General features: G+C 34.7%; 2 protein-coding genes across 8 annotated transcripts in view; one reads left to right on the forward strand and one right to left on the reverse strand.

Moving 5' to 3' along the window:
- LOC145284468 (maternal embryonic leucine zipper kinase-like) overlaps positions 1-22576 on the reverse strand; it is a 303478-nt gene that overhangs the window by 246692 nt on the left and 34210 nt on the right. For 2 of the 5 annotated variants that reach the window (XM_080133303.1, XM_080133302.1), the window contains exon 1: positions 955-1020. The exons of the other annotated variants lie outside the window; for them this stretch is intronic. In XM_080133303.1, the coding sequence (XP_079989429.1) occupies positions 955-1005 (51 nt within the window). In that variant the 5' untranslated portion in view covers positions 1006-1020. Of the gene's footprint in view, positions 1-954; positions 1021-22576 lie in introns of those variants that run through there. 5 annotated transcript variants of the gene reach the window in all.
- The window catches only part of LOC145284470 (uncharacterized), a 42728-nt gene continuing 36181 nt past the window's right edge, over positions 16030-22576 (forward strand). The window contains exons 1-2 of one of the 3 annotated variants that reach the window (XM_080133310.1): positions 16601-16655; positions 20536-20601. In XM_080133310.1, coding sequence (XP_079989436.1) covers positions 20551-20601 — 51 coding nt within the window. In that variant the 5' untranslated portion in view covers positions 16601-16655; positions 20536-20550. Of the gene's footprint in view, positions 16656-19881; positions 20602-22576 lie in introns of those variants that run through there. The other 2 variants (XM_080133311.1, XR_013868841.1) reach the window with 2 other exon arrangements.

The raw sequence follows: 22576 nt of genomic DNA on the forward strand, positions 1-22576 counted from the left end.
ATTAACCATTCAGTTAGGTCTAATACTATAGAGGACACATCCTTTTTAAACATGGAATGCAGAGGTAGATCAGATATAAATGTACGGAAGCTATCCCAGTCAGCCTTAGTGTATCGATATACTGTACGATGAAGAGGTACGTCTGAGGACTTATTACATTTCATTTTTATCTTAATTGATACAACAGAGTGGTCGGAAGATCCAAGAGGCGACAGAACAGAAACTGAACATAGTTCAGGGCAAGTTGTGAGAAAAAGGTCTAGTAGGCTCGCATACTGGCCGTCATTATCGGGCACACGGGTAGGTTCCTGTTTATATGTAGACAAAAGATGATAGAGAGTTTATATGTAGACAAAAGATGAAAGAGAGTATATATGTAGACAAAAGATGAAAGAGAGTTTATAAGTAGACAAAAGATGAAAGAGAGTTTATATGTAGACAAAAGATGAAAGAGACTTTATAAGTAGACAAAAGATGAAAGAGGGTTTATATGTAGACAAAAGATGATAGAGAGTTTATATGTAGACAAAAGATGAAAGAGAGTTTATATGTAGACAAAAGATGAAAGAGACTTTATAAGTAGACAAAAGATGAAAGAGAGTTTATATGTAGACAAAAGATGAAAGAAGTTTTATATGTAGACAAAAGATGATAGAGAGTTTATATGTAGACAAAAGATGAAAGAGAGTTTATATGTAAACAAAAGATGAAAGAGGGTTTATATGTATACAAAAGATGAAAGAGAGTTTATATGTAGACAAAAGATGAAAGAGAGTTTATATGTAGACAAAAGATGATAGAGAGTTTATATGTAGACAAAAGATGAAAGAGAGTTTATATGTAGACAAAAGATGATAGAGAGTTTATATGTAGACAAAAGATGAAAGAGAGTTTATATGTAGACAAAAGATGAAAGATAGTTCTGTAGGAAGATAAAAGAGTTCATGTGTGTACCGTATTGAAGCCCGGATACGACAGTAGCCATGCTTGAATACTTCTCCTCATCTTAGTCAAATCCAGAGCTAAAAGTCTCGGGATAGAGTTCTGTTGTTCCACAAGAGAGTAATTTAGAGATTGATCCAAGCCATATGGAGTTGCTGCCAGTCCAACATCTAGGAGGAGAAAAGAGAGAGAGAAAGAGAGTTGCCATGTCGCCAGCTCGCTTGAAAACTGGTCTCTGAGTGTGCAAGCCAGAAAGGAAGTTGACTGCTACAACCAATCAGCAATGATCTTATAAACCAAATATATTCAGAATCTCAAGCAACGAGTATTTGCTGCTGCTACACAATTTTTCATTGCTCTTTAAATATTTGTTAAATTAATATGCCTGCTAATAAATACTAGATTTTATACAATCTTCTGTGTCATTGTACTTTCTTCAGTGTGTTGTGTTTATTGATATTTTCTCTGAAGCTTAAAACTTTGGGGACAGATAACCACTTTTATAATTTATAATTATTTTTATTTGAATCCAAAAAATTGTTTTTATATCGAGCAGTAGCACATCTTATACATTCATATCTATCTATCTATCTATCTATCTATCTAAATACTACTACAACTACAAGCCTCCTATTTTTTTTTAACTCAAAAAGTTGAAAAGCTACGAAGACAGGAGTGTGACCAGAATTTATTTTTCTACATAGTCACCATCATTCTTAATGAACTTTTTACCAGCGATGAACAACGGTTATGCATGAGCATCCAGAATCCACTTAGTCATATGAGAGTCATTGTAAAAGTAAGACCTCTAATTTTTTTAACTCAATAAATTGAAGAGCTACAAAAACGGAAGTTGTACCATTAGAACGAGCGACCTTTTGTGCTCCAGAATTTATTTATTTACCACATTCTCAATAGATTTTTACCAGAAAGTCTTTGTCGCTGTCCCTAAATGCCAGAAAGTTTTCTATTCTAATATTTTCTTTCCTCAAACAGCTAGACTTTAGAATTCCCTTCCCACTGCCTGCTTCCCTGGCTGTACTGATATGCAAAAATTTAAATGTAACATAAACAAATATCTTGTTAATCTTTCCTAGATGTGACCCCAAATAGTAGCCCCTTACATCCAAGTGGCGATATGCTTTGTAAGGAGTGAACATGTGTAAAAAAGAAAAAAACTCTGTGGAATTTTTTGTATCTGGTTTGTTCTTTTGTTTGGTTCTATGAATATTGGATGACATCACAAAGGAACGATTTAACTACTTAAACAGACTTGAAAGAGACTGGAAAAGTATGATATAGCGTCACAAATAAAAGATATCACAAAGAGATGACGTCATCCACTAAAAGAGGTTGAAGAAATCAAGAAGACACTCTTTATGACATCATGAATACTGAAGTAACAAAAGGATGATACAGAGCATAGACAACCCGAGACCTTTGGAATCACAGGCCATTTATGTGGACAGTAACTTTATATACAGTGATCATTCCAAAAGTAAAACATCCTATTTTTTTTTAACTCAAAAAGTTGAAAAGCTACGAAGATAGGAGTGTGACTGGAATTTATTTTTCTACATAGTCACCAATATTCTTAATGAACATTTTACCAGCGATGAACGGCAGCTATGCATAAGCATCCAGAATGCACTTAGTCATATGAGAGTCATTCTAAAAGTAAGGCCTCTAATTTTTTTTAACTCAATAAGTTGAAGAGCTACAAAAACGGAACTGGTACCATTAGAACAAGCGATCTTTTGTGCTCCAGAATTTATTATTCTACATAGTCACGACCATTGCATTTTTGCCAGGAATTCAATGACACATCTTTGCTTCCAATGTATGTCTATGACAATGATTGTTTTCTTAGAGTCTCACATCATCAATATCTGCAACAAAAAGATGAAATTTTCAGGTAATGAATGCATAAGTTTAGTCATCATAATAATGCAATTTGCAATCCCTTCTGATACATTCAGGTAAAATAAAACTAGGAGGCATTACTTTTGGAACGCCATTTTATTTTTATTTTTTGTTTAAAGTTAAAAAGTTCCTACTTTTCTGAAGAATCAGAGCAGGAAATATTTATTGTATGATTGTTTCTGCACTATGAAACAGATACTGTCAAGAGTGGACGTTTTGATGTTGACAAAAATAAATGGTAAAGTGAATCTGTACAAGTCCTGGAGATGAAAAATAGTTTCCAATGGATAGCTAATCTGTACAATTTCTGGAGATGAAAAATAGTTTCTAATTGATAGCTAATCTGTACAAGACCTGGAGATGAAAAATAGTTTCCAATGAGTAGGTGACTTACTCATTTGCATACTCCAAAGAGCTTCGTCACATGCTTAAACATAAAATTTTGCCACTTATCATGATCTTGGGCAAGATTTTTAGCTATCAGGACTGGCATGTTAATCTCAACCTTTATCTGGTGTCGACCCATCTCTTTGGTGGGGGTCTAGTTGATCTTTCTTGACTGGAATCTTCTGAATATGATTTCTTGGATGTAGATTTGAAGGATTCCAGAAAATAAGCAAAATGAAAGAAACGACTTCGGATCTGCACCAGTTGCCTTTCAATACGTGTATAGATTATAAAACTGAGTTGTTTGGTTTTTCGTTGTTAGGTCGATTTTTAATAGAGGGAAAAATTACTTTTCTTGGGTTCTGGAGACATACTTGATCCTATTTCTTTGTATAGTTAAAGTTTGGTAGCTGAGAAATATGTCTAAATCATATTAATTATTTTACGAACCACCATCATGAACGGATCTGTCAATATTAGGTTTCTTACTTATATTGTTATTTATAACTACTCCTTTTTTTCACTATTTTTATAGAGCAATTGTTTTCTGTATACAATTAGCTATGATGTCGCTACAGAATACTGGTTTATTATTTTTATCCAAATATTTAGATTTCAGAAGAGGGATCACTTTCTTATATAAATTTAATGTAAACTGATCACCCACTTCATGACCATCACCGTTTTCTTTCTTTTTTTTCATAAAAGAAAAAAGTGTAACCAAATGTAAAAATTATTTATTTATTTATTTATTTAACAAAGGTCACAATTAACAAACTATTTTACAATGGTAAATTAAAAAAATGCGTAGAAACAGACTTAGTTTTTATGACTTCACAGTTGGATTACTTTTTTCTTTTTTTTTTTTTTTTACAAGATAGTCACTACTTATCAAGGCCCGAAGGCCACTTGAGGATAAGGGCTAATGAATGCTAGATGGTAGTTTAGTAATTGTTAATGGTGTAAACTGGATACAATTTGGAGTATTTAAAGGGCCGTCTCAACAAGAACTTGCTTACATTGGACTTGAAGATGATGATATTGTAGTCAGCTGGGAAGCAGGTCAATAGAATAGTGTTTCATATGCGGGCTTTTCTAGGAAAGAAGCTTTGTTCATGGAATCTGTGTTTAGAATTAGGCACAAATAGAGAGTGGGGAAATTGTTGATAGTGGTTGTAGCTAGTCGAATGTTTTTTTTGTGAATATTTTGACAAGGGAGTACTATAGATTGGAGCTCAAAGGGGCATTTGCCATGAAAATAATAATACAGGGACAGGCTCACAACATCTCTTCTGTGAGAAAGAGGTTGCGGGGAAGAGAAAAGGGCATTGTATACTAGGTTTTGAAATCTGGACAGTATAGAGAGGTATGTGCAGAACCGAAAGCAGCGATACTTTACAGTTTGAAATTTTAAATATCTTTGACTTGTAAGCTCTGTGCTGATTGGTGCTAGCAGTCAACTTCCCTTCAGGTTTATCCAATCAGAGACCATCTCTCAGGCGAGCTATGCATGTGATGAAGTTCATAAAAAGGTAAAACCACGGTAACTCTCTCTTCCATTCTGGCTCTCAGGATTAGCAACACTCTTCACAGTGCTCGGATGAATCCATAAACTTCTCACCTGGGACGCAACGAACACACCAGGGCTTTTGGCCTGATAGTCAATTAAGATGGAAAGACAAAGAATTTATCATGGTTGGCACTGGACCCTAACTTCAATACACATACATAAACTCTTTTTTCTTCCCATAGGACTACCTAATTTCACTTCTATTCAATACACATGGACTTATATTTCCATGTGTATTTTTATTTCCTTCATATTTCTCCTTCACTCAACTCATACTTAGTAGTTGTTTTTAAATGTTAGAATGGACAGCCATCCTCACTTATTCTATATTGATCGTATGAAAATGTTGAAATAATTTAAGAATTCAGGTGATAAGTCATCTCCCTCTCAGTACAGACCAATAAGTCTCCTGTGTGTTATGAGTAAGTTGCTGGAATCCATATTAAATAGAGAAATAGTCAACCACCTCAGCAGGAATAACCTTCTTAGTGACACACAATATGGCTTCCGCTCTGCAAGATCTACTGCAGATGTGCTGACGGTTATATCCCACAGGATTAGTGAATCTCTTGACAAAGGCTTCCTTTCTAGGGCAATTGCTCTTGACATATCAAAGGCCTTCGACAAGGTATGGCATAAGGGTCTACTTCACAAGATTTCCAGCTACGGTATAACTGGAAATGTTTTCTCAATCATTAAATCATTTCTCTCCGATAGGCTCATAAGAGTAGTGGTAGATGGACAAAAATTGGAGGCCTGCAATATAAATGCTGGAGTCCCTCAGGGGTCAATCCTGGGCCCAACTCTCTTCCTGATCTACATCAATGACCTCCCTAAACACATACTTAAATCATTCGTTGACATCTATGCTGATGACACGACCATCTACGGCAACACATCAAAGGCTGTAAATGACAAAGTTCTCTCTGATTCTCTCTCCTCTGATGTCGAGCGCGTGGTTCAGTGGGGGAAGATGTGGCTGGTTACCTTTAATGCATCCAAAACTAAACTCCTATCCTTACATCATCAACGCTCTGATCCCCAGCTGGCATCAATTGTGATGGATGGCTCTCGTCTGGGTGAGGGCCCCGTGTTTTGACAAGCTTCTGGGTTTGACCTTTACTCCTGATCTGAAATGGAACACGTACATCAAGTCTGTTGCCAAGGTCGCTGGAAAGATGGTGGGATCCTTCTACCGCTCCAGAAGATATCTCACTACTGATGCAATTCTCTATCTATATAAAAGCCAAGTACGTCCAAGGATGGAATACTGTTGCCATATCTGGGCAGGAGCTGCTAAAAACAGCCTATCCTGCCTTGACAGAGTACAAAATAGACTTCGTAGCTTAGTGGGGGATGCCCTTTTCTCTACCCTGCAACCTCTCTCCCACAGAAAAGACGTTGCGAGCCTGTCCTTGTTTTATCGTTATTTCCATGGCAGATGCTCGTCTGAACTCCAATCTCTGGTCCCCCCTCGCCAATCTTTCACGAAAAACACCCGTCTAGCTGAATCCACTGTGAAAAATTTCCCCCACTCTATATCTGTGCCTAAATCAAAACGCGGATTACATGAACAAAGCTTCTTTCTTAGAACTGCACGCCTGTGGAACTCTGTTCCGTCTGCCTACTTCCCTCCGGACTACAACTTGGATGTCTTCAAGTCCAATGTTAACAAATTCCTAATGAACCGCCCCCTTAAGTAAACATTTCAGCAAATCTCCTCACTAACGTAATGTACTTGCAATAACCCTTATCCCTGAGTGGCTTCCGGGCCTGGATAAGTGGTGATCACTGTGTAAAAAAAAAAAAAAAAAAAAAAAAAGGTTCATAAATGTTGAACAGTTGAAGTAGCAGGTCCAGTTCACACAAGGAGATCAAGGAAACATGGGAAGAAATTATAAAAATGGACTTGAGAAAAAAAAGGGGATAAAGATCTGGCCAATGATAGGTTAGTTTCTTTTTGTTGTTGTTTTTTTTTTACATAGAAGTCACCGCTTATCAAGGCCAAGAGGCCACTCGAGGATAAGGGTTAATGGGTGTACAGTAGTCAATGGGATGATATTGTAGTAATAGTTAGTAGTGGAAATTTGGTAAATTGGATTACTTAAGGGGCCAGCTCATCAAGAACTTGTTTATGTTGGACTTGAAGATGACCAAATTGTAGTCAACTGGAAAGCAGGCAAATGGAAGAGAGTTCCACAGTCGTGCAGTTCTAAGAAAGAAGCTTTGTTCATGGAATCTATGTTTAGGTTTAGGTACAGTGGGGGAAATTATTGATAGTATTTTCAGCTAGACGAGTGTTTCTCATGAAAATTTGGCAAGTGGGGGGCCATAGATTAGAGCTCAGACGAGCTCTTATGAAAATAATGAAGAGACAGGCTCACAACATCTCTTTTGTAAGAAATAGGTTGCAGGGAAGAGAAAAGGCATCTCTCACTAGGCTATGAAGTCGATTTTGAACTCTGTCAAGGCAGCTCCTGCCCAGATGTGGCAACAGTACTCCATCATTGGACGTCCCTGGCTCTTACATAGGTAGAGAATTGCATCAGCAGTGAGATATCTACTGGATCGATAGAAGGATCCCACTATTTTTTCCAGCGACCTTGGCCACAGATTTGATGTATGTGTTCCATTTCAAATCAGGAGTAATAGTCAAGCCAAGGAGCTTGTCAAAGCATGGAGCCTTCCCAAGATGAGAGCCATTCATTTCAATTGATGCCAGATAAGGTTGATAACATTGATGATGTAAAGACAGAAGCTTGGTTTTAGATGCATTAAAAGTAACCAGCCACTTTTTCCTCATTGTACCACATGCTTAAGATCAGAGGAGAGAACTTGGTCGTTTACGGCTTTTGATGTGTTGCCATAGATGGTAGTGTCGTCAGCATAAATGTCTAGTTTGGAACTCAATTTCTTTAAGCCACCCAACACATGCCAGCATGTAAAATGGACATTAAACCAAGGATGATGATGATGATGATGATGATGATGATGATGATGATGGCGATGCGTACATATATGGAGCCAAAATGTTTGTATAAATAAACTCTATACAATATCTCTTTTTATTGAGTTAGGTATGTGTATATATTTGCATATTTGTATATAGACGATACTCTCCTTGTAATAGAGCAGGATGTGCGTATGTAGATGCAAAAAAAAAGTGATGTCACCGATGAAGAGAGGGGGGGGGGGCTATTAAAGAGGAAAGACAAAGATCTCGACAGAGACGAGACAACGTTCGAAATCTCTGGAGTGACATGGAGAATGTCCTACATCATGTGTGTGACTTCATGGCTGTAACGCCAAAGAAATGAATGTTGTTGCACAAACCAGAAAGCGAGTCGGAATTAATTCCTATTTTTTTGTCCAATTTGCGACTGAGGCCACAATGTGTGTACAGGTGTACAACGCTACATCCTCAACTCATTGATTGATCACTATCGAATTTTCAAACAAAACTGCTGAGCATAAGCGATTGCTATATTTAGTTTTATGTATTTTTGTGCAAATGGAGGTAATAAGAGGTTGATGTCCTTCGTGAAAATGCAGATATCTCTGACTTTTTTGTGAAATTAGATATCACTTCAAAAATATTTCTCAAATTTCAGTTTCTTGAGAGTATTTTAAAAGATTTTCAGCAGACATAATATCAATACAGGGTGGAACGATAAAACTGTGCTAGAAAATATATTGCTCCATTTCTGCTTGATTAAAAACGTTTTTCTTTTTTCGTTGCAGACCATCTTCTTGTTGGCTAGTTGTGCAGAAATCCCAAAAGTGATAGGAGCTTTCTATCATGTGTGAAAGTGACACAATGTTCAACGATCAAGATCAGAGATGCGCCGATGTACAACTCATAACGTACATAATGTACACTCAATGCTGAACATATTTAAAGCGAATGAGTCTTTAATAGTTGCACTAAAGATGGAAGACTTTAGCAGTTAAGTTTGTTGCACGATTTATTGTTATGTTTTTTATTAACTGGAAATGTTAATATTAACTATTTATTTCAGTTTTTAATTTATATTTGAATTGTTTTCTTTAATAGATTTTCTCATCCAAGAATGTATTGATTTCTACCAAGTTGATTTTAAATATTGCATAAAGATTCGACAATTCTATTTATTTTCAGTTAGTGAGAGGGGTATCTATTTCCATGATTTCCCTTAAACATGATAATTGAACTTATATTAAGTACAATACTTCATATTATAATTTTTTTTAATGGCCAGTAGACAATGCATGGTGGATGCATTATGTTAAGTTGTCTCCCTTTATATTGGCATTAATATGCATATAATTTGTTAAGTTATCTCCTTTATAAAAAGGCAGAGTTAACGAACTCTTCTTTTCAAGATGGTGTCGTAATGTTTATGTGTTTGTTAACCGTTAAACTCTAATCGTGAGTGTGTTGCATATTTATTCAATTAATGTATTAGCTGCCGTAATAAATTATATATATATATTGTTTATATATATACCGTCAAAGTTGGATTATTTTACTGATTTTTCATTATCGGCAGCTCCCGTTACTCTTGTTTCTCCTAATTTGTCCCTCAATCCTCATTTTAATGAATGATTTTTCTAACAAAGGGAGAAGAAAAAGCTGTATTCTAGGTTGGCAGTATTTTGTGTGAACAGTCGGCAGAGTTATCAGAAATTTTCTGTTTCTATGCCTATCCTTGTGACCATGTCACTAGTAAGGGTGCTGGAGGTCTTATCTGGGCTGACATTATCTGCCTGATAGTCAGGGACCCAAACCTTGGATTAACAACTAAGGAGGCTGTCCTATCAGCAGGTACAAAGTACTGGGGCTGCTGTATTGCCATTTGGTGAATGGATTCTGGACCATGCAGTAGCTTCTGGTGAGGCCTCTCGATGCCATATTAGTGGGTAATTGTTACAGCTTAACCTTATCATGTGCTACAAAAAAAAAAAAATTCTTTGTTTCTTTTTTTCTCTTACTTTCCCTCTCTATCCTGCTCCAAGCAAGTCTGTCAACCTAGTCCACAAACCCCAAAACTCTATCATGAAAACTTTCAAAATAAAATACACGATTAAACTCGGATCTTCAACTTCCAACATAGACCCCATTACCATGTCTCCTCCTCCAACATCAGGGATCTACGTTCTAACCTTCCAGAGGTTGAAACACAATTACAGGAGACTAAACCAGACCTATTATTCCTAAGAGAAACTGGCATTGGACAGACTAATCCCCTAGATGAGTTCGTAATTAAAGGATACTTTAACTTAACTTCCGAATGTGACCCTCAAGATCGCTATATATATGCCTATATTAAAGATGGCTTTCCATGTGGTAGGGACATCTCCAGAGAAGATCCTAACTTACCCTATATGTGCTTCCGGGTTGCACTAGCTCACACTATTGCATTTATATTTACTCTCTATTGCCCCCACAACAGCGGAGTTACTATCTTTAAAAGCATATCTGAGAAAATTGATCATGTCCTATCTGCTTAACCTTAACCTAGTAAGGGTGCTGGAGGTTTTATCTGGGCTGACATTATCCGCCTGATAGTCAGGGACCCGAACCTTGGATTAACTACTAAGGAGGCTGTCTTATCAGCAGGTGCCATTTAGTGAATGGATTCTGGACCACGCAGTAGCTTCTGGTGGGCTTCTCGATGCCATATTGGTGGGTAATTTTTATGGATTTACCTTATCATGTGCTACAAAAAATATATTTCTTCATTTCTTTTACTCTCTTACTTTCCCTCTCTGTCTTGCTCTCAGCAAGTCTATTGACCTATTCCACAAATCCCAAAACAGCATGAAAAGTTTCCAGAAAAAATACACGATTAAACCCAGATCTCCAATATCCAATGTAGACCACCACTACCATGTCTCCTTCTTCAACATCAGGAGTCTACGTTCTAACCTTCCAGAGGTTGAAACCCAATTACAGGAAACTAAACCAGACCTATTACTCCTAAGCAAAACTGGCATTAGACCGACTATTTCCCTAGATGAGTTTGTAGTTAAAGGATACTCTAACTTAACTTCTAAACCTTACCCCTAATATCGCCATGGGCATGGAATATGTGCCTACATTAAAGATGGCTTTCCATGTGGTAGGGACATCTCCAGAGAAGGTCCTAAATTACTCTATATGTGTTTCCGGGTTGCACTTGTTCACACTACTACATTTATATTTGCTCTCTATCGCCCCCACAACAGCAGAGTTATGATGTTTAAAAGCATATCTGAGAAAATTGACCTTCAGCTAATATTCATGTCTATGGAGACTTCAATGTTCACAATGTGGATGATGAGGGGAGGTTCTGTCATTGCTTATGACCTCACTCAGATTGTTCACAAACCCACCCATGTGCCCGACACTGATGGCCAGTATGCATGTCTCTTAGACCTTTTTCTCAAAACTTGCGCTGAGCTTTCATTTTCCATTCTGTCTTCACTGGGATCTTCCGACCACTCAGCTGTATCAGTTAAGATAAAAACGAAATGTAATAAGTCCTCAGATGTACCTCTCCATCATACAGTATATCGATACACTATGGCTGGAGTAGCTTCTGTACATTTATATCAGATCTACCTCTGCATTCCATGTTTAAAAATAATGTGTCCTCTATAGTATCAGACCTGATGGAATGATTAATTGTAAGTATAGACCGTTTCATTCCCTTAAAAAAAAAAGTATAGACCGTTTCATTCCCTTAAAAAATTCCAGCAAAAACCTAACAGCCAATCGTGGTTCTCTCCAGAATGTGCTGCTGCCATTGCATACAGAAATCACTTTTTCCATTGCTTCAAACGTAATAGATGTACTGTGACCAAAGCTGTTTTCAGGACTGCCCACTGTAAAAGAGTAATAAAGAATGCAAGAATGTTGTATGCTCAGTCTGTCAAGTCCAAAGTAGCTGAGCAGCGGCTTGATTCTTACCAGTTTTGACAAATAGCGAACAGGATCCTGAACAGAAGCGTGTGCTCTATCCTAACTATCATCAATGGACCTGAGGTAATCTCGTCAGCATCAGACAAAGGCAAACTCTTTGCCAAGAACTTTGCAGCCAATTCTACACTACGCGACCAAGGTCAATCCCCCGTATTTCCTCCTGTATTAGAAAACACTAAAACCTTGATTCCAGTAAAGCAACTGGCCCTGACAGCATTCCTATCATGGTGCTAAAAAGCTTCAACCGGAACTAGCTCCCATACTTACAAAGCTGTTTAAGCATTGTTTTAAGGAGAATTGCTTTCCAACACCCTGGAAAACCTCGTCAGTATGTCCTGAATTTAAGAATTCAGATGATCGGTCATCTCCCTCTCAGTACAGACCTAAAGTCTCCTGTGCATCATGAGTAAGTTGCTGGAATCTGTATTCAATAGAGAAGTAGTCAACCACCTCAGCAAAAATAAACTTCTTCGTGACATACAGTATGGTTTTCATTCTGCTAGATCTACAGCAGATGTGCTTACTGTTATATTTCTTAGGATTAACAAATCTCTCGACAGAGGCTTCCTTTCTAGGGTAGTTGCTCTTGACATATCAAAGGCCTTTGATAGAGTATGGCATAAAGGTCTACTTCACAAGATCTCCAGTTACGGTATAGTTGGAAATGTCTTCTCAATTATTAAATCATTTCTGTCTGATAGGTTCTTAAGAGTAGTGCTTAATGGGTAGAAATCAGATTAATTAATGCTGGAGTCCCTCATCCTCAGGGATCCATCCTGGGCTCAACTCTCATCCTAATCTACATCAATAATCTTCCAAATCACATTCTTAGATCATTTGTAGACATTTATGTTGATGACACTAACATCTATTGCAGTACATCAAAAACAGTAAACGACCAAGTTCTCTCTGATTCTCTCTCCTCTGATCTTGAGCATCTAGTACAATCAGAAAAGAGGTGACTGTTTACTTTTAATGCATCTTACATCATCAATGCTCTCATCCCCATATGGCATAAATTAAAATGAATGGCTTGCATTTTGGGGAGGCTCCATGTTTTGACAAGCTCCTTGGCTTGACCATTACTCCTGATCTGAAATGGAACACATACATCAAATCTGTTGCCAAAGTCGCTGGGAAAATGGTGGGATCCTTCTATCAATCCAGTAGATATCTCACTGCTGATGCAATTCTCTACCTATATAAGAGCCAGGTACATCCAACGATGGAGTACTGTTGCCACATATGAGCAGGAGCTGCTAGTAAGACCTTGTCTTGCCTTGACAAAGACTTTGTAGCCTAGTGGTGGATGCCCTTTTCTTTTCCCTGCAACCACTTTCTCACAGAAGAGACATTGGTAGCCTGTCTCTGCTTTATCGCTATTTTCATGGCAAGTGCTCATCTGAGCTCAAATCTATGGTCCTCCCAAGCCAAACGTTCATGAGAAACACTCGTCTAGCTGAAAACTCTATCAATAATTTCCCCCACTCTTTATCTGTGTCTAAACCTAAACATAGATTCCATGAATAAAGCTTCTTTCTTAGAACTGCACACCTGTGGAACTCTCTTCCATTTGCCTGCTTTCCGGCTGACTATAATATGGTTATCTTCAAGTCCAACGTAAACGAGTTCTTGATGAGCCATTCCCCTTAATAATCCAATTTATCAAATTTCCCCTACTAACTAGTGTGGTGATCCCTTGGTGCAATTAGGTAGCTGCTGGCAGACCCTGGGTGTAGCAGTAGGACTTGGTGTCGGCCCACAAGTGCAAAGAGACCCAGTCTTGGCTTCAGAAGGAGTGCTATAACTTTGTACCCTTTTCTCATTAGACCCCTCCTCCCTGACCTAAACACACTGGACTACTTCGTTTGGTCATATATTGAGAATATTACCAACATGATCTCCCACAACACTTAAGCCAACCTGATCGTCACGATCCGCCGAGCTCCTGTCAGTGCTTGTAAAAAAAGGCATATTCCCAGTTCCATACCCATATCGAGGCAATGATTGAGGCTGAATGCAGCTACATTGAATAGATGTCAACTCTACTACATAATCAAGTTACCTGACTTGATTTTTTCAATAAAAGTTTTAAAATAAAGCTGTAGTGTTGTTTTCGTTAGAGCGACAACTTTATTGTTTCACCCTGTATCATAATAAAATTCACATACAGTAGAACCCAGGGATACAGTGGTCCGGGGATATGTTTTTTTTTGAGGTTACGACGGGGAATACAATGTTTTTCTAGCCCCTGTTTATGGTATTTGCCCTGCTTAATGGTGTTATTTATAATGTTATTTGATTATATACATGTGTATTATATACTGTACTGTATTTTGTTACTAATTTTTAATATGTACTGTATAAAATTTTGCTTAGGCTTCGCCATACAGAGATTTCATCTTACAATCCCAACCCTGGAATGAAATAATGCCATATCCTGGGATTCTACTGTATTTCAGATTTGCAGTGAATTTGATCCATAGTCATTCAACACAAATTAAACATAATTTTCCTAAAGCCCCTTAAGCTTAAGATTTATCCATTTTACAAAATCCAAATCATACAATGGATATTGATCAAAGTGGGAATAAGAATCCTAAGCATAAGGTTTAATGTCATTATATCTTGATTTTAATCTTTGGAAAATGATATAAAAGTGGTGCAAAACTGTATTTTTACAAAGATTTTTCTCTATAAAATATGGTTATCAACAGACATGTGTTTTGTCTCTACAACTCATCAGTGTGGCCAGATCTGTTCAGCGCTCTACCAATTATGCTACAAACATGCAATAATGAGAGAAATCGCATTGCATTAAAAATAAGGTTATTTATTTATATTTTTCATTTACAATACTTACTATTGAAATTATTTAATTATTTTTACAGAAGAGCATTACTGCAATGCTTAGTGGAATCATTATTTCCTTTACCAAAGTGCTCCACCTATGGCGAAGCCAATACATATCTATCTCGATAGCATCAGTCTTATAGCCAGTTGGTTAGAGCTACTAGCTATCAACCTGATTGTTTATTTGATCCTGGGTTTGAGATAGGTTCTGGTACTGAATAATTGTGATACAGTGAAACAGTCTGTTGATCAATATATATATATATATATATATATATATATATATATATATATATATATATATATATATATATATATATATATATATAAAATAAAAATTACAATTAAATTTACCAAAATGATCCAAGATGGTAAAATTAAAGTATATTATAAATATTAAAGAATTAATATTTATGAAATTATCTCAGCCAGATGTAAAAGCTCGATAAAACCAAATAGGAAATAGAGCTTATAATATGAGCAAACAGTTAATAAAATATGTTAAAAAACACTTTGAAATGAGTTAAAATATATATATATATATATATATATATATATATATATATATATATAAAATATTATTTTCACCTACAAACACTAGTGTTTCATGCTTACGCAATATTCAGTGTAGGAAATGATAATTACTAAACTAATGTGACACTTAAAATCAAATAAAAATAAATAAAATGTGCTCCAAGCAAGCACAGGTTACTTTTTAATCCAGCATTCACAAAACAAAACAAAAAAGATGAGTCACCCTCTCCAAAACTAAACAAAGAAGAGGGAAATAGAGGTTAGCCTGCTATTGACTAACGAAAACTTCAACACATGGGCGAGAATAAAAATAAATCTGATTGGTTAGCAAGCTAAGCTTAACACCACGTGTATGTTTGTGTGTGTGTATATATATATATATATATATATATATATATATATATATATATATATATATATATATATATATATATATAACAGGTGGTAATATGAACTTCATGCCATGTATATTTTCATAACTTACTATCTGGCTCTACTCACATATTGAGTAAAAAAATACTGAAAATCGATAAATTGAATATTATATCTCCTTGTGCACGAGCTTCAACTCATCAGTGTGGGGTGGGTGGGTCCTCAGTGATTGACAGTCATTGTCCACATATTTTTTATTTTAATGGATAACGCCACCCTTTCGTTACTTCAGCCTTTATGGCGTCACAAAGGATCTCTTCCTGGTGTTTTAAACGTTTAAATCGATGATCTCACCCTTTTGTGACGTCTTTTCTTTGTAGCGTCATAAAGGATTTATCTGGTGTCTTGGAACTCTGTTTAAGTGGATGATGACGTTATCTCTTTGTGACGTCATACGGTGTACACTGTGACAAACAAGATAACAAGATCAAAATAGTTTTAAGAGTACAAAGATACACATCGTAGCCTTTTCTCCATGTTAAAAAACGACCCTGGTGTCTAACTCTGTCCCGTGGGGAGGCATTGTAAATAGGTACACATCGTAGCCGTGTGTTCTATGTGACCTTGGCATTAAAAAGCAGGGCTCCAGGCTCCATATGTTTTTGTTGTCAAGCTAAACGTTTAATAAACAGACGCTATATTTAAAATAAAACACGGATAGATTCGTGTGTTTATAATATATACACTATTCTTCGGCTAAAACAAGAAAAAGCTTACAATGTAGACAGTTATATTTAAAAGTGTAAATCGCCCATCCCTCAACAAAGGTAGCGACCGGATAAATAACAACGGTTTTTAACATAAACAGAGGTGAGTGAGCGAGCTCATTAATACAGAAAACTACTGAGCTATCTGCAGTTTTAGATACGTATGCATTTCGACTTATCATATTTCTCACAAAATACTATTTATAATTTCTAAAATAGTATAATCTCATAAAACAAATCGCTATTTATTTATTTTTGAATATCTAGATAAAAATATAAGATTTAAAATCGTAAATACGAAACTATGTATTTCATACATTAACACTATTTCTCAATAGTTCTCAAAATGGCGTCTGATGGAGAAGTAAGTGCTTTTTTGTTTCTTTGTTATTTGTAGATATATTTTAAATGTTATTCGTTTGTGTAGGTTTAATTTTAATTTAAGATTTTAATAATTTTGGATTGAATGTTATTCTATGAAATTTATTAATGTTTGCTATCTTTTAATTCCATTATTTTTCAATCCCGTGTTGTTGTTTTGGGGATGAGCTGTATTTTGATGCGAAGTTTTTAGTTCGTTAAAACAAAGTTTACAATTAAATATATTTAGGTGGTTTTATAGCTTAGCCTATATGGCTACCTGTATTGATTCGGAAATATTATTCAATGAGTTACAACGGCGAAAAGAAACCACAAAATTAAAATTTACATTTAGTTATTTTTTTTTTCTTGCTAATATATTATTATTTTTTTTTTATTATTGCTTTTTAAATATTGCATTTCACACGAACGGAAATTTGGGATCGACCTCCCTTCGTATCTATTCTATTTCAAATGTTTAGGCCTATCCTTTCACAATAATTTAACTAAATTTGTCTCTGATTATTTGAAGAAGGCTAACATAGAAAACAAAAAAAAAGTTGGTACTTATGTATTTTTTGGTACCGCACTACTGAAATAATAACGTTATTTCGAAAGCCATTCTTAATATGGGGAGGGTGTTTTGTAACTATTCCGTGTTCGCCTAACAATTTAATAAAAATAAAGATAGCGTGAAACTTGAATATAACCTGAAAAAAACTATTTAAAAAGGACACGGTACCAAAAATATATAAGCACCAAAAAATTAATTAAATCAGACGAACTGTTCGCGTTAAATTTACAAAAACATGAATTTCCATGTGATTGAATTAAAAACAAACGATGCTTCGCTACCCCCCATCCCTTTTAAGGTGATTGATTTCTAAAGAAAAAAAAAAAAAAAAAAAAATTAGATGGGGGAATCAATTTCGTATATAAATTTAACGTAGAATGATCTCATTTCCTGACCATTTTAGTTTTTTTTAAGCTTCAAGTCCAAGTGGCAAGGTCGTAAAACTACATGAAATCGCCTCCCCCAATAAAAAGAAAACGCACTGAATTTATTCCCCCCCCCCCCAAAAAAAAAAAATCGAGCCATGTGAAAAACCAACATGTGTAACAAATGTTACCAAAGGCAAGTTAAGTTATTCTTCTACCTATCTGGATCGTTTTTTTTTTGTTTTGTTTTTTTGTACATTTGCATTCATGATACCACACTAAAATATCTTTATTATTTAAAAACCCATTCTTAACATGTAGGGACTGCCAAAATTCACCACAGAATTACCCCACCCTATGTAACTTTTTATTATAAATTAATATTATCAATATAACTTTTGCACCATTTAAAAGAAGGGCAAAATAAACCAGTAATAATTTTTTAAAATTTTTTTCATCGAACGAAAATAATGAAATTGCGAGACGAAAATCGTGTTTACATAACTGGCGCTTTAAAATAATGTGCCCATGTAGCATTGTAGCACACATTCCGAACGTGAAAACATACCCGTGTTTAATAAATCTAGCAAAAATAACTAATGATCAGATTTTCGTGAAATTTTCGGTACTTATTATTTTAGAATAAAATTGCATATAAAATGTAGTTTCCATAAAATATATGAGGGGAAATATTTTTTAGTGCGTGCCCCCCCCCCATATTTATTTTTTCGAAATTCGAACAAAATATATTTAAATCTATCGAAAATTCTATTTATTATGAAACATAAGAGTTCAAATACGTAAAAAATATTTATTTTTTAAAAGTTTAAATACACGTATTGAACAAAAATATACCTTGAAATTGCAATTAAAAAATGATATAAATTTAATGTTTTTTTAAATAGCGTTTTTTGGAATTAATATATACTATAATCAGTTGAATTGCCAAGAAAAAGAAACTTCTTAAACATTAATTAATTTTTAAAAGATTAAAACGATAAAAATTCCATTATTTCAAAATGTTCCGTTACAACATAGATTTTTAATTAATTGTGTTTAAATTTTTTTTTAAATATTAAGTTTTTACATAAATATGGCTCTTGTCAGCTATTTTATCGCCAGATTAAAACCGATTTGAAAATATTATTGCACAAATATTAAGCATTTTGTAGCCCCCACCTCCTCATATTTTGTTCGTCTCTTTTTACGGAACAAAATATGGAAGCCCGTAGGTAACGAAAAGAACATTCAGTAAAACCATATTTAATATACAAATGTTTATAATATTATTAATCGGGTTTGTATTACTGTACACATAGATTCGAAAAAGTTGTTATAAAACAAATATATAACAAATAAATGTTATCAAAGGCAAGATAAGTTACTTTTCTACCAAACTGGATATAATTTTCGTGTTTTTATTCCATGTAACATGTTTATTCAGCTCGAAAACCATACAGTGTTTACCGATGTATTGGAAAATTCAAAATGGCAGCCGATTCTCTCTTTAACACGGTAAGTTTGGAAAAAGGTGTAATAAATAATAAACTAGACAAAATACTGTTAGAAATTTGCTCAATATATGTTACCGTGACATAACTTGACATATATTCGGTGGTTTTTAGTAGTATTTTGTCTAGTTTATTATTTATAACACCTTTTCCTGAACTTACCGTGTTAACGAGAGAATCGGCCGCCATCTTGAATTTTCCAATACATCGGTAAACACTGTATGGTTTTCGAGCTGAATAAACATGTTACATGGAATAAAAACACGAAAATTATATCCAGTTTGGTAGAAAAGTAACTTATCTTGCCTTTGATAACATTTATTTGTTATATATTTGTTTTTTGACAACTTTTTCGAATCTATGTGTACAGACCCAAGAAGATAAACAGGTTTTAAAAAATAATCAAGTCCTTCTGCTTTTCCATAGTTTTTATAGTTAACACAAGTCTGACGTCAGAGGAACATGCGCTCCGTTTTTCACATTGTTTTGGGGATACCTACATGAGGACGAGAACTTTCACTGAACTTTCACCTAAAAAATTAAAAAAATATTGTAAAAATTTAATTTAGCTTGAAAATACTAGTTAAACAAATATTATGGTAACATAGATGCACAAGTCCATTTTTTCATGTTATAACTTATTTTAAAGTGTTTTTATTTAAAAAAAAAAAAAAGTAATAAAAGTTGTGTAAAGGCTGTTGAATAAGAATGAAAAAAATTGTCGGTGTCTTTAGAGCAATGGTCAAGTCTCGATAATTACTCAAAAATCGAAAAGTATACAAAATACTGGTAATTACATTTTTTACATGGTAGGTGACATTTATTGAACATATTTTTACCAACATTTTGTTTAATTTTCGATTTTTGAGTGATTATCGAAATTCTACTATGCCTAATAAGGACACCCAGTTTTTTTTTTTGTTTTTTTTTCGCTCTAACTCGACAACCTTTACACTGCTGTATTAAGTTAAAAAAAAAAAAAAACACTTTAAAATAGGTTAAAACACAAACAAAACTTATCCAGGTAGGTATGTAGTACTGGGGATCGTAACTTAAATGCTATCTAGGTAGCTGTAGAAATAGCAAGTTATGTAGGTATATTTTTGATTCCCATCAGCGAGTTTAGTGGGGTCACAGAAGGTTAGACTTGACATCCGTCAAACTCAAGTCACCTTTTGTCAACCTAGTTAGATGCACCATAAATTAGGGGTGACATGAATTGTGGTCATAGGTTTTCGGTTGGCGACCACATCGGAGAGTTAGTTTTGGATTGCAGATGAAGCAGAATCGGAGAGTTAGTTTTGGATTGCAGATGAAGCAGACGTAACATTAGGGTCTCTCCTCCGACAACCATGGGTTCGAGACATAGGCTTGCCTTTTTAATAAAACTAATTGAAGCTTTAAATCAATCTTGTGTTATCGACGAATCTGCAGCAGTGACCACTCCCCATGAGATGGCAGCCCAGTGACAAGATATTATCCGCTGGACAAGGCAAGCAGGTATGTACACATATATTTGCACATACATGTCGAGACCCTTCAAGGCAAGAAACTGTAAAAATAGAACGCACACACACACACACACACACAAGAACATATATGTAAGAACACACAAACTTTAAAAGTACCCGTAAAAAGATAGTAACACGAAATCGTAAAAAAGAATAGCAACAGGAACGTTTAATAATAGTAATAAATAAGTAATAAATAAATAATAAATAAATAATAAATAAATAATAAATAAGTAATAAATAAATAATAAATAAGTAATAAATAAATAATAAATAAGTAATAAATAAATAATAAATAAGTAATAAATAAATAATAAATAAGTAATAAATAAATAAATAAGTAATAAATAAATAAGTAATAAATAAATAATAAATAAGTAATAAATAAATAATAAATAAGTAATAAATAATAGTAATAAATAAGTAATAAATAAATAATAAATAAATAATAAATAAGTAATAAATAAATAATAAATAAGTAATAAATAAATAAATAAGTAATAAATAAATAAGTAATAAATAAATAATAAATAAGTAATAAATAAATAATAAATAAGTAATAAATAAGTAATAAGGACGCAAAGACAATTTTTAACAGGTAGAAGATTAACTTATTTTGCCTATGGTGACTTTTATTTGTTGTGTATTAATATTTTTCACCCCCATTTTTGTTTTCTTGACTATTTTAATAAATTATCCAAAATCGTTAACTAACTGCCTTAAAAGGCTGGAATTACTCGGAAATGGAGGATCCGGATTAATTTTATTTAAATTAATTTCAAGGCTAATCACTCAGAATTATAAATATATGGGGTGGAATGATAAATTTGTTGCCCATGAGAAAACAACACTACAACTTCATTTTAAAACTTTTATTGAAAAAATAATTAAGATAACTTAATTATGTAGTACAGCTGACATCTATTCAATGTAGCTGCCTTCAGCCTCAATCATTGCCTCGATACAGGTCCAGAACTAGGAGCATGCTTTTTCCACAAGCACTGGTGATCAGGCTGGCTTTGGTGTTGTGGGAGGTCATGTTGATGTTTTCGATGTATGACCAAATGAAGTAGTCCAGAGAGTTCAGGTAGGGAAAGGAGGGGGGGGGCAGAAAGAAGGGTGAAAAATCATAGTACGCCTTCTGAAGCCAAGACTGGGTCTCTTTGGACTCGTGGGCTGGCGCTGAGTCTTACTGCCACACCCAGGGTCTGCCACCGGCCACCTGATTGCACAAAGGGATCACCACACTTTCCAGCACATCCAGGTACACTTTGGTGTTGACTTTCCAGCTGACTCCGAACAGATGTGAGGTTGTGTGATGTAGCCCTTGAAACCACACCAAAGATCATAACCATGACCGGAAACTTCGTTGAGCTGTGCCCTCAAGCGTTGAACTGTCCAGATTTGCATTTTGAGGGTGCTGGCAATGGTCCTGTTGTCATAACTTGGATTGGTAGAGAGCATGAGTTCTACAGCAGCGCATCTCTGATTTCGCTTGTTGAACATTGTGTCACTTTCAGACATGATGGGCGGCTCCTATCGCATTTGAGATTTGTACATAACTTGCTAACTAATAAATGGTCTGCAACAAAAAAGAAAACCAGTTTTCATCAAACGAAAATGGAATCTTGTCATCATTTCTAGGGCAACAATTTTATCATTCCATTCTGTGTGTATATATATATATATATATATATATATATATATATATATATATTTTGGATGCTTATGCACTTATGTTACCATGCTATTTCTTAATAGTATTTTCAAGTTAAATTCAAGTTTCACAATATCTTTTTTTAGTGCTTAAGATAGTCGAAATAATCGATTTTTTTTATGTCATTTTAAGCAAAAACAATATTACGTACTTACTGGTCATGTAAAAAAATAGTAATATATTAAAAAATTATGAAAATTCATCGAGTAGAACAACTGCTATCGTGTTTTTAATAAAATAAAGTCTA

Source organism: Euprymna scolopes, chromosome 9 (assembly GCF_053919585.1).
Source record: "Euprymna scolopes isolate OS-2025 chromosome 9, ASM5391958v1, whole genome shotgun sequence".
NCBI lineage: Eukaryota > Metazoa > Mollusca > Cephalopoda > Sepiida > Sepiolidae > Euprymna > Euprymna scolopes.